Source organism: Cucurbita pepo, chromosome 20 (genome assembly GCF_057944985.1).
Source record: "Cucurbita pepo subsp. pepo isolate OVF chromosome 20, ASM5794498v1, whole genome shotgun sequence".
NCBI classification, from domain to species: Eukaryota; Viridiplantae; Streptophyta; class Magnoliopsida; order Cucurbitales; family Cucurbitaceae; genus Cucurbita; species Cucurbita pepo.
In genome coordinates, this window is record NC_141817.1 from 5,262,043 (window position 1) to 5,275,250 (window position 13,208).

General features: G+C 34.0%; 1 protein-coding gene across 1 annotated transcript; it reads right to left on the reverse strand.

Annotated features, from left to right (window-relative positions):
- Positions 1–2,264: 2,264 nt before the first annotated feature.
- LOC111783571 (subtilisin-like protease SBT5.4) lies at positions 2,265–7,609 on the reverse strand. The gene is made up of 9 exons (XM_087120764.1): positions 7,433–7,609; positions 5,809–5,918; positions 5,626–5,723; positions 5,382–5,546; positions 4,600–4,711; positions 3,941–4,493; positions 3,471–3,811; positions 3,275–3,389; positions 2,265–3,202 (listed from the first exon to the last, which is right to left on the reverse strand). The coding sequence occupies exons 1-9, from the start codon at positions 7,607–7,609 to the stop codon at positions 2,444–2,446; spliced, it is 2,430 nt and encodes an 809-aa protein (XP_086976890.1). The 3' UTR covers positions 2,265–2,443.
- Between the last annotated feature and the right edge of the window lie 5,599 nt (positions 7,610–13,208).

Here is a 13,208-nt window from a genome sequence, read left to right on the forward strand (position 1 = left end):
CCCACCACACTTTAAAATAATTTTGAAGGTAATTTTTTAAAATATATATTTAAGTTGAGCAGTAAATCTTAAATAAATGTTTAAAAGAAATAAATTAACAAAATTTTACTTATATTAAAAACAATAAATTGAATTAGAAACTTAAACTAACCCAATCCAATCCAGAATTGAGTTTATTATTTAACTTATTTAGGTTGGAAAAAATTACCACGTGAATAATTGGGTTGAGTTTAAAAAAATATTCTAACTTGATCCACAAATACGTGTGCTACAATTGATAATCTATTAACAACATAAATAATTGATGACATGACCCATTTCAAGATGAATAGATGTTCATACAAATCTCATATATTTTCAAATATTCAAAATAGACAAATTTTTTCCTAAATTATTAAAAAAAAATTACGTTAAAAAAATATAATAACCAGGTAACCAAGTAAGCTAAGCTAACTAGGTAACCAGGTAAGTTAAGGATATATTCGTGACAACAACCTAAGCTAACCAGGTAAGTGGCCTTATTATCGGCATGGTTATATTTGATGTTGACAAGTGCCCCGTAATTTTGTACGTGTGATATATATTGATATGTGTGAGTTGTTTGTGGATCGATATGTTTATGATATGTTATAATATGTGAATTGTATGATAATAATTACAATACGATGTGTTCAATGCTAGGTTTGAGATAGGGATACGAGAATAATGCACAAAACAAAATGTAAAATAGGAGTAAGATACGTTTATGAAACGTTAAGGTTAGGTTACATACTGAAGTGCTATGGATATGAGAGATTGATAAAAGAATACAATAAGGTTATGAGTAGAAAAAGACAGGTGTGTGATAAATTGATAGAACCATAGCGTTAGGATATGTTCTTGTGATGATATGACTAAGGTACGTTCATGTAACAACATGACTATGATAGGTATAATAACGTTAAGACTATGATAAGTTAGGGAACGATATGACCACGAACTGTTTACGATATGATATGATTATGATACGAAATGTAAATGACGGATATATACATGTTGTCATATGATATGAAATAAGTTATGGTACGAGATATGTTATTAATTTTCATGTTTATGATATGATATATTGTGATGCAATATGTTATGGTATGATATGTATATGATGAAATGTTATGTCTCCTAAATTGATATATTACATGATATGAATGACATGAAATCACGATAAATGACATAAAATATAACCCCGTTAAAATTATATATGATATGAGAACTGAAGAATGAGAAACGATATGATATGAATGATGAACGATACATGAAATGATATGAAAAACGATATGATATGTACAGAACACTAGCAGGGTTGTATTAAATGATAATGAAAACGGAAAAGTGTTGGGACCTCATGCATTATGTGTGCTCATGCATTGGAGGATACCTTTATTCCATCACGAGGGTACGGACGAGTAAATCCATTAGGCAGGCAAAGTATCGTTATATTTTACTTAATGCCGCCGTGACGGTCATTAATTCTAATGGGTGTCCGACAAAAGTTGAGCTACCAGAAAAGGCTCGACCGATAAGAAAAGGGGTCTAGCGGTGTGCGAACTATCTGATGAGCCCATACTCGTACGTATGGGCTGTGTGTAGAGTATATGGTACACATTCAAGCTTCGCATTAGAATAGTTTCGTGGGAAAAATAGAATAATATGATAGGTTCCGTCATTGCATTCGCATAGTGGGTCACTATTTCTTAAAATACTCAAGCGCTACCTTTATTTCAAGTTAAGGCAAGGCATTCCTGTAATCGCAACTCGAGCACATGCGGGTAGTCGTATTTATTTTCTAGACTTTGTATTTATTTTATTTATTAGTTCATGACTGTATTTTTAGTTGAAGGTTATATTTTATTAAAGTTTAAATAAATGAAGTATTTATTTTATAAAAGTTTAAATAAATGAAGTATTTTCATATTCAATATTTATGATATGTATACAGAAAGGTTAGATTGAAATGAAAACTCGATCCAAGCTCGACCCCTCTCACATTATATTTTGAACTAGGGACTTGCCTCTTTTTTTTCTATCACCCATATCTATCTCTTGGTTGAATTGACCTAGCTTCGATTAAAATACGAATAAGCTCAAAAAGGCTAACATGTTGGTAGCAGAAAAATCACCACCCGTACAGTCTTAATACCATGTATGGAGGCTGACGCCTGCCAGTGTTGGAAAGTCAAGAAAGTTGATGTCCTATAGAGAAGCTAGGCTAGGTGAAATAGACCGATAAAAATAAATTGTTTGTTTCAATAATGGGTTATACTAAAACATATGATTAAACTAAAAAAGGAAAAAAGCCCGAAATGTTTCAAATAAAAAGAAAAAATTCCTAAGAATTTTGAAATCTAGTAACCCCCTAACAAAATCAAAACTTAGAAATCTAGGAACCCTTCCTAACAAAATGGGTTCAGAAAAAGCCGGAAGAAACTACAATTGGACTCCTAACAAAGTGCTTGCCGTCGGTCCAAATCAGCGTGCCGTAACCAATTTGACTATTCGCCACAGCTCCGATCATCGTCAATTCAAACCTCTTCTCCTCTCCAATCTTCTTAAACTTCAAAACGCTTGGCTTCACCGAAACCTTAACTCCTTCCGGCTGCTGAACCCTGACTCTGTAAACCCCCGGCCTGCCAACATTCTTCAACCTTCTAGTAAGGGTGACATTGCCCGTCAAGTTCTGAACCCCAATTGAAGGGTAATTAAAGTTCAAAATAGAACTAGAAATAGGGCATTTGAAATTGCCATCAGCGAATACTCGAAGGTTCTTCTCCTTGTAGCCACTAGCGCAGAGGAATTCCAAGTAATCATTGGGGGAAAGGTCGTAGACAAGGCCGGGGTCGATGGCTCCAGTGGGGCGGATGTGCCCTGACCCAAATATGAAGGGGGTGGCTGGAGCGAAGATAGGGGAGCCGCCGTCGAGCATGATGTTCATTGTGTTGTCACGAATTCTGGCGGAGGTCATTATGGCGGATTTGATGGCGGCAGGGCTCCATTTCGGGTGGAGAGCTTTAAGGAGGCCGACAATGCCGGAGACATGGGGACAGGACATCGAGGTCCCTGACATTGTTATGTATGGAACTGTTCTATTGTCGAATGGCTCCCCTGTTGGGCTCACAGCGCCGGAGAATGCTGCAATTATGTTCACTCCCGGCGCTGTCACATCCGGCTGCAAAGAATTAGAAACTCATGAGCTTTGTTCTTGATAATCTCAAATGGGTGTCGTAATTCATAACTAAACCTTGATAATTTCCGGTGAAACCATGTTGGGTCCTCTGGATGAGAAAGCCGCCATTGTCGGAGAAGGTTTCGTATTAACTTTAGACAACGGCGGGATCAAATGCCCCATCGGATTTCTGTAAGTAAAAAACAACAATAATTAGAGAACCATTCCGACAGAGATTCATAAAGAAAGAAAGAAATCGTAATTTTTTTACTTCGTGGAATTGATGTACGAGGAAACAACTTGGCCGTCGTTGTAACTGATATGGGAAGCTGGAAGAACATGGGGATCGGCGATGATCTCAAATCCACTAAGCCTATCGTTGCAGAGAATCATTCCGACAGCACCAGCGAGGAGGGCTTGCACTCCTTTGTCAACTCTCGAAGAATCCCCTCTCAAGCAAACCAAGATCTTCCCTTTCACTTTAGAATGATCCAAACTTTTCGGCTTGCAGAGCATGGCATCGTCAGTAGAGGCGGTCGTCGCTTTTGCCTGAGCTCCGGTTATCAATGGGTATAGCTTTCTTCCCGATAATGGTCCCGAAAGGCTCGACCCCTAATCACCAAGAACAAATTTTATGTTCAACCAAAAGTGAGCAAATACAATACATATGTTAAAAAAAGGCAAATATCTAAATCAAATAGGTTAAAACTATAATTCACCACTAAATATTTTCAAACAAACCTTGAAGTGTTTCCCATTTCTAAGCTCAATGGGGGCCTGAAATTCACGGTCCAAAGTGCTAGCTCCGACCGTCAAAATCCACGGAGCAGTATTAGAAACAGTCGCCATGCTCGGGCCATCGTTGCCGGCGGAGCACACAACAGGGATTCCTTTCTTCAGTGCATGAAAGGAAGCAATGGCAATGATATCATCATAGTATTCAGCAGGTGGACTGCCGAGGGAAAGCGAAAGGACGTCGACGCCATCGTGGATGGCATGATCAAATGCCTTGGCAATGTCGGCGTCAAAGCAGCCACCAGTGTCGTGGAGCGGCCAGCAGACCTTATAGGCAGCGACGTGGGCCTTGGGAGAGCCGCCCTTGGCAGTTCCGATACCGGACCCAAATACGCTAACGCCGGAGACATAGCTACCACCGGCCGTCGACAGCGTGTGGGATCCATGACCTTCGTAGTCGCGCGTGGAGTTGACGATGTATGAGAGTTCTTTCGTTAAATTTTCAGATTTCAAGTACGCAATTACCCCGTGATTGAAATATTTTGCTCCGATTAATTTTCTGTGATAATCATAATTAATGCAGTTAATCACCCTTTAATGTGAATTAAAAATAATAATAAAATATCAAATTATGATTAATATCAAATTATGATTAACAATAGTACCGGTTGCAAGGCACTGCATCAGGGGTTTTATCTGTGCAGCCTCCTTTCCACCTCGATGGCACACCTCCAACTATGCCATGTTCTCCAAAACTCTTGGACTCCGGCCATACACCTATTTTTTTTTTAACATAAAAAAATATTTAATTTACCTAATATTTTAAAGCGGTATACATGGCTCGGTAACTCGAACAACTCAAATAGAATCTACAATAACTCAACCTTTATAATCTAAATTAGGTACGTGGTCAGTAACCCGAACAATCCAACTCAACCTTTATGATCTAATTTAGGTACATGGGTCAGTAACCCGGAATAAAATTTATAATCCAACTAACATTTATGATCTAAATTGGGTACATGGTACATGGTCAGTAACCTAAACAATCGGAATAAAATCTACAATCCAACTAACCTTTGTGATCTAAATTTGGTACATGGGTCGATAATCCGAACAACCTGAATAAAATCCACAATCTTAACTCAACCTTTATAAGAACTAGTTTAGGTACATAGTCAATAACCCGAACAACCCAAATAAAATCCACAATCTTAACTCAACCTTTATGATCTAAATTAGGTATATGGGTCGATAACCCAAACAACCCAAATAGAATCCACAATCCAACTTAACCTTTATGATCTAGATTAGATATACGGATCAACAACTCAAACAACCTGAATAGAATCCACACTGAAACTCAACCTTTATGATCTAAATTAGATATTATGGATTAATCGGTCTATCAGATTATATGAATAATTAAAAGATAATATGTATTTACCAGTGTCGAGATTGGCGATAATAACATTTCGTCCTGATTTAGCCTTCCTCCAAGGAGAAGAAGGGGGACTAACACCATTCTTCTCCAAGTGCATGAACTCCCATGAACGAGTTGTGTGTAATTCTTTCGCTTTGTTTGGCAACACTGCTGCTACTTCCGGGTGCTCTGTCCCATAAATTATTATTAATTATTATTTCAATATATATAAATATATATATTAAAATTAAAATAATTTGATATTTACTTGCAAGCTTGGTGGCCTCCTCCTCATCTAGAATGGCTGCAAACCCATTTATATGGTTCTTATACGAGTAAAAAATGGCATCTTTTGCCTTCTCAAAACTGAAAATTTTCAATTTTTATTAATTTAAAATAATATAATAATAACTAGATTTTCAAATAAATAAAAAAAAATCGAACTTCAAACCTCCCCAAGAAGGATCCGAGCAATTTGTGATGGGAATCGACCACTTTTTGAAGATCTACCGCTGAAACTTCTAAACCATGTGCATGAGATCCTAATAACACAATATACGACTGAAATCCAAAAAAATTAAAATTAGGGTTCATTTAATAATACCTAAAAACATAAGAATTGAATCGAAAAAACCTTTTTGATGGCAATCGCAGGTGATATTAACCAAAAGAACCCGAACAAAATAAGAACAAAAGTGAGAAAGTTCATCTTTCGTATTTTTACTCTCTGTAAAATTAATGATCACTCTTCCTCTATTAAATATTAAGAAAATTTTGGGATATCATTAAATTAAAGATATTTATTTGATTACGTTTTAGTTTTAGATTTTTTTTTTTTTTTTGGTATAATTAAATAATTTTAAATATGAAGAAATAAGATGCTGAAAAAATTGACTGAATTTTCAATTTTTTTGACGGCTGACTCGGCTGATTTAGTTTTGATTGGATTCGTTCCATTTTTATAGGTAAATTTAACAAATTTTTTTAATTATTATTTTTGCTTTATTTACTCACTCTTTTCCCTATTTTTTTATTATTATTTTAATTTGTAAATCTTTTTTATTTGTTATCTTTTTTTTTTTACGAATGTTTTTAAATTTTAAATGAGTACTTATTTAAATGTTTAAAGTTTAAATAAAAATGAGAAAATAAATATAATTTCTAAAAAAAACCCAAAAATCCCTACCATCATAAAGTGAGATTTTTTTTTTCTTTCAAAATTTTTTTTTTAAAAAAATTAAAATATAGGCTAAATTAATTATATAAATAAAACTAAAAACTATTACTTTGTTTTTTTAAAAAAATACTCTTAATATTTCAATAATATCCTTAAACTTTTTAAAATATTCTTACTATTAATTTTGGATAAAACCTTTGAAATTTAAAAGGTTTTATTAATATCCTCCAATTATTAAAAAAAATAAAAATAAAAATATTTTTATTGTCCGTCCCATATTGGAAAAATACCTATAAAACTTTATAAGTAGCATTAATAATTTTAAACTTTATTAAAAAATTAAAAAGAATTAATTTTTTAGTTTTTTTTTTTTTTTTTTACTAAAAGTTTAAGACCTCATAGATAGATAAGATACTTTATAGATTATCTACAAATTTTTAATTTTTTCTACAAAATATTAATTTTAAGATTTTGTGGATATTTTTTTAATTAATATTTCATATATTAACTATAAACTCTACTTTTAAAAATTTTTAAGTTGTTTTTGAAGTTTTTAAAAAATTTTAAAAGTATTTAATGAAAATTTTGAAACCATTTTAAAATTTAAATATATTTTTTAAATAAAATTTCAACTATATTTTCTTAAAATTATATTTTATTTTTTATGGGTATGGTTGATATTAGTGTTGGATTTAATGGAGGAATAATAAATCTATTTTGTAATTTCAATTTAACTCATAAACTTCTCAAAATACCCTTTCATCTCTCCTTTATTTAATTAATTAATTAATTAATTAATTTCAGTTTGGTCTGTGTTTTGTCTTTATACGAGATTTGTTTTCTCTTATTTTAACTGTTTCAAAATCAACGGTCTGGATCTTATAAAGAAACTGATCACCAGACAGTTGACAAAAACTTGGAACTGTTTCAGCTCTTTGATCTTCATTCTTTCATCAAAATCAACGGTCTGGATCTTGTAAAGAAACTGATCACCACTGTGACAAAAACTTGGATCTGTTTCAGCCGTATGATCTTCATTCTTTCGTGATAACTCTGTGATTTGTGTAAATTTCATTTATGATATAAATTTAGTTATGAAATATATTTTATATACCATCAATTTATTATTTTTTTTTTAATAATTGGTTGGTAATATATTTTATCTTAGGTTCAGACTGATTTTTTTCTTTTTAAGAATTAATTGATAATATATTTTATCTTATTTTTCAAGATTTTGTTAGCCGTATATTTGATAAATTTTATCTTATTTTCATAATTCGGTTAGTAATATATTTTATCTATATTTAAAGACTATGAACTCGAAGTCTTTTCAATGTGAAACTAACTTCCACTTTCTGACCACATATCAACTACTCAGTCAAAATTAATACATACTACCTTATCTTGACTTTTACGACTTTTTCAACTGTCATAGTCATTCCTGCATGTAAGCTTTACCTTTACCTAAAAAATATCGGGGTAGTACATGATTTAGTATTTTAAAAGATAATCAATAAGTTACTCACTATTGGGGTTAGTAATGCAATCATAAAGATAACATGATTGGGATCTATCATTTAAAATCGTGACATGATCTTAGACTCCTTCCAATTTCGGACATGATTAGTTATGTAGTACTTCTCAACACACGACCCACGTACGTGCACATGAACTCATAAGGCAGGCTCGTATATGTACCCCTGAGTTTAACTTGGTCGGACGAAATGCATTACACGTCACTAGACACCTTAGAAAAGGAAGAACTCGCATGATATTATAACGAACATAAATATCGAAGCATGAGTGCACATGACATGTCTGTACTAGCATAACATAATCCTGCTGCACATGACATACATAAATGCATGACGAAAATATGAGTGTTAGGGATGTTCTTAATGGGTGAAGCATTAGTGGTCTAGTGGTAGAATAGTCCCTTGTCACTGTATAGACCCGATTAAATCAGTAACTTGAGTTTCCCACAATATCATTTACTTCATAGATGACACGAAATAGCACTATCAAACTTTCTTTTTTTAAAAATCGACTACATGACTAAAATATGAGTATGTTATGGATATGACTAATGGTTGAAGCACCAGTGGTCTAGTGGTAGAATAGTACCTTGCTACATTATAAACTCAGGTTTGATTTTTGGCTGGTGCATCTTCTAAAGTGAAGAATTAGTAACTTGAGTTTCCCACGAATATCACTACCGAACTTTCTTTTTTTAAAAATCAGCTGCATGACTAAAATACGAGTATGTTATGAATATGTCTAATGGTTGAAGCACCAGTGGTCTAGTGGTAGAATAGTACCCTACCACGGTACAGACTTGGGTTCAATTCCCGGTTGGTGCATCTTTTAAAGTGAAGATTAGCTGATCTGAATTTAGAAACTTGAGTTTTTCCCACAATTATTATCGTTTAATTTATAGATGAACACAACTATCGAACTTTCTTTTTTTAAAAATCGACTGCATGACTAAAATACGAGTATGTTATGGATATGTCTTATGGTTGAAGCACCAATGGTCTAGTGGTAGAATAGTACCTTGCCACGGTGTAGACCCGGGTTCGATTCCGATGAAATTAGAAACATGAGTTTCCCACAATATCTTTTTTTAAAAATTGACTGCATGACTAAAATACGAGTATGTTATGGATATGTCTTATGGTTGAAGCACCAGTGGTCTAGTGGTAGAATAGTACCCTACCACGATACAGACTCGGGTTCAATTCCGGACTGGTGCATCTTCTAAAGTTTGAAGATTAGCAATGATGACTAAAGTGAAGATTTGCAATGATTTAAATCAGTAACTTGAGGCCACCTCAGTCATGTTTTTTTTTTTTTTTTTTTTTTTTTTTTTTTGCTAACTTGAGTAATGAATGTCGACTATCTCATTAAAGGGCGAATATCCATATATATCTTTATGGAAGAGAGTCGGCCCACTTTTAGCCGTTCCAGCGAATATGCCTGTTTTAGCCCTACCATCCACCCCCTACCATCATAATGGAAAGGGGTACTTTTGAGCTAATGTGTAACGGATCAAAACGACCGTTAGTCGGGCTGATCTGTGATTGGTCAAGGCGAGCGAGAGGACACATACCTCCTCCATATTCCTTAAATGGGCAAGATTCAAATACTGCATGCAAGAAGTATAATAGTTTACTGAACAACAACTTAGATCGTTGATTGATTTGTATGCGCAATGGAATTGGAGTGAATAGAGCATTACTCCAAAAAAATAACAGGCATCCCATGAGTATACATGACCTCACTACCAAAGAAATAGCTTAGTAGCCACAACGGAATCATTAGCTGACCTATCTTTGTTAGAATGCTTTCCTTATTCCTTTCCTTAAGCAAAGGAGACAAAGACCTCCCTAACAATTGAATAGCTTAGTTCCGTAGCCAAATCAGTATACTGACCGGGGGTGAGCCGATAGGTGCAGAGTCTGAAGAGGTGAGTTGTGTGCTGCTACGCAGCAAACGAGATTCCACCCAAGAATATGTTCATGTTGATTGAGCTCTGCCTATCCACGACTTTAAAACCACACTGAGCTAGCCCCCCGAAGAAATAGGTAGAGGTCTATTTTCCATTAGTCTTTGTAGCAACGAACAGGCAAAAGAGACTACTATTAGCTCGAGGTTGGTTAGACCCACGAGTCTCCATAAGAAAGGTTGAACCACTACTGTAGAAAAGCGAAACCACTGAGGACGAAGTCATTTCAGCTGATTATTATGCAATTCCCCACTAGTTCAATCATTGAATAAAATATCACTTAATTTATAGATGACACGAATAACACTATCGAACTTTCTTTTTTAAAAAATCGACTACATGACTAAAATACGAGTATGTTATGTATACGTCTAATGGTTGAAGCATTAGTGGTTTAGTGGTAGAATAGTACCCTGCCACGGTACATACCTGGGTTCGACTTTCGGCTGGTGCATCTGTAACTTGAGTTTCCCATAATATCACTTAATTTATAGATGACATGAATAACACTATCGAACTTTCTTTCTTTAAAAATTGACTACATGACTAAAATACAAATATGTTATGGATATGTCTAATGGTTGAAGCAATAGTGGTCTAGTGGTAGAATAGTACCTTGCCACGGTATAGACCCGGGTTCAATTCTTCCTGGTGCATTTGCTGAAGTGAAGATTAGCAATGATTAAATTAAAATACAAGTATGTTATGGAAAGGGATTCAATACAAGTATGTTATGGTGGAAAGGGATTCAAACTTTTCGATTCATGCTACTCAGCTCGTTTAGGTCACAAGCCCTAGAGGTGGTAGAGAGTCAACAACACCATGCCTTTGCCTACAATACATTTTGAATCATTTTCAATTCTTCTCAGACGTCATTTTGGCGAGCGGACATACGACCTCGTGCATAGTTTTTTAGTATTTGATTGACACCAAATTCGGTGAGTTTTCATGTTTCATATCAAAACTCCGACTTTTGCGATTATGACCCAAATCCTCACCCGACCCTCTTTGAGCTTGTCTTCGACACTTGTGTCGCCTCATTCTCTTAAACCTTGTGCATGCCTCGACTTATCTTCAATGCACACTCTTGGTGTGTTAGATTATGCACCTTTCTCCTTGATCGCATCATGACACTTCTTAGTCTTGACCCGAACGTGACCAAATGAGCATCACTTGAGGGTTGCCCATTGCCAGTCTTGCGTGTGGGTATCACAACCTACTTTCTCTTAGTGAGATTGTAACACACTCCCCCACTTAACCTAGTCATCATCCTCGATAACTTTCGTGAAGACACAATCGTATCGTCGATTGTGACATTTAAAAGTATTTTTATTAATTAAATTAAAAGTATATTACTTTTTCGTATAAGAAAATATTAAAATTTAAAGAGATCATAAATTAATTTTTAATAACTCTTTTATAATGTCCGGTAACTTCTTGAGAGTTATGTTCCATGGCCTCCACAGTAGAAGAGTATTTAAAAGTATTTTGTACCCAAGCTTACGGGTAGGGCATCTCATGTTGCCTTTTTGGCCCTTAATTGATGTTGTGATGATAACAAACCTACCTTTCATTATTAAAAATTATTAGTATTTTGAACTGGCCACATTATAAAGTTGGGAATAACGATTCCAACGTCTTTTCAATTATTCAAATTAGAGCTAAAATGAAGAAGTTACGATCGAAAGATAATACCGGACATGATGATTTGACGGTTGAATTAACATAATGTACAAATCAAAGTATGACACTTATAATTTTGGAAGAGAAATTTATGGTAGAATTTTTAATTACTATTAAGAAATGAAAATTAATTATATATAATATATCATTTGAATTTTAAAAAAAAATGGAATGATTATTTACATGAATTTTTATTATTTTTATATCATTATATTTATAATAAATTTTGAATTTTAATTTTAACCAAGGTTCACATTAGTTTTTATTATTTTTATATTATATTATTATATTTAAAAAATAATAATAATATTGGTTATTATTATTATTATTATTTATTTTTAATTTCTACTTTGCCACTCTTTTATCTCTAACTAAACTCATTTTTCTCTAATTAAACTCATTTACTTCTCACAACTTAAGTAATTCAGATTTTTATTTTGCTGTGAGTCTTAAAAGTTGTGGGGTTTTCCTATCAAAAAAAAAAAAAAAAAAAAATCCAATATTTGTAATGGTTTGATCATGAGTCGTGGAAATGATTAAATTTGATAAAGCGGTGGAGTTGTTGGGCTCTAATCCGAAGAAAAAGTAATTATTTATCCAAATTGCACTTGAGTAGTTGAGTAGGTCGAGTTTGACCAAACCACATTAAAATATGGTGTTATATTTTCTAACTCTTTCCTATTGAATTGTTTGACCGAGTGAGTGTTTGAATCTATAGGAGTAGGTTTAGGAGCGAAGTTTGAATCTATAGGTGTAGGTTCAGGAGCGAAGACGAAGACAGAGTGAAGGTTCAGTCTCATTCATAAGGAGTCTTGCTCTTTTACGGACCGTAAAGGTTCAGTAGTTCAGGGTCAGGGGCAGGAGCGAAGCCACTCTCATTCATCTCTTTTTCTTACTTACAGGAAAGGATAGCGAATAGAAGAGGGTCCGGGGCAGGTTCTTCAAATAAATAGGCGTGAATGCCTCTAAACTGGTCTCAATACCACTCTCGCAAACCCTTTAATATGGAAGGATTCTTCATATATTTTTATATTTTTATATTTTTATTTGGCTTGGGTCAACCCAAAGGTCTTACCCACAAACCCGAAACCGAACCGATTCCGTTCGGGTTCAGAAAAATGAACCCAACCCTACCCGAAATGCTAATCCAACCCAACCCACCCTTATAGTTTGGGTTGGGTTGGTCCGGGTTATCAGGTTGAATGTACACTCCTAACGAGAACTATGTAAATCGTAAACCATGAGGCATGAGGAGTAAATTTAAAGGCATCACAATAACTCATGATCATGCTTGAACTTGAACGAAAATGTTTGTCGAAATGAAAATATAGAATAGTTGTTTGAAATTTAAATATGGTCGATGAGGATAAGACATATCTTATGGACGTCCACACATTAATTACTTTATAATATATGATATAACCTTATATTCTTTCAAAAAATAAAGTATTATTAAAATGAAAATGTTTAACTAATTACATCCTTA

What these genes read in the sequence shown, in the direction of transcription:
- LOC111783571 (XM_087120764.1), bottom strand. Translation starts at nt 7,609, where the DNA reads ATGAAATTTACACAAATCACAGAGTTATCACGAAAGAATGAAGATCAT. An exon ending in AAGTTTTTGTCAACTGTCTG is followed by an intron (nt 5,919 to 7,432) that starts GTGATCAGTTTC and finishes TTTGGATTTCAG; the next exon opens with TCGTATATTGTGTTATTAGG. An exon ending in TATCGCCAATCTCGACACTG is followed by an intron (nt 4,712 to 5,381) that starts GTAAATACATAT and finishes AAAAAAAAATAG; the next exon opens with GTGTATGGCCGGAGTCCAAG.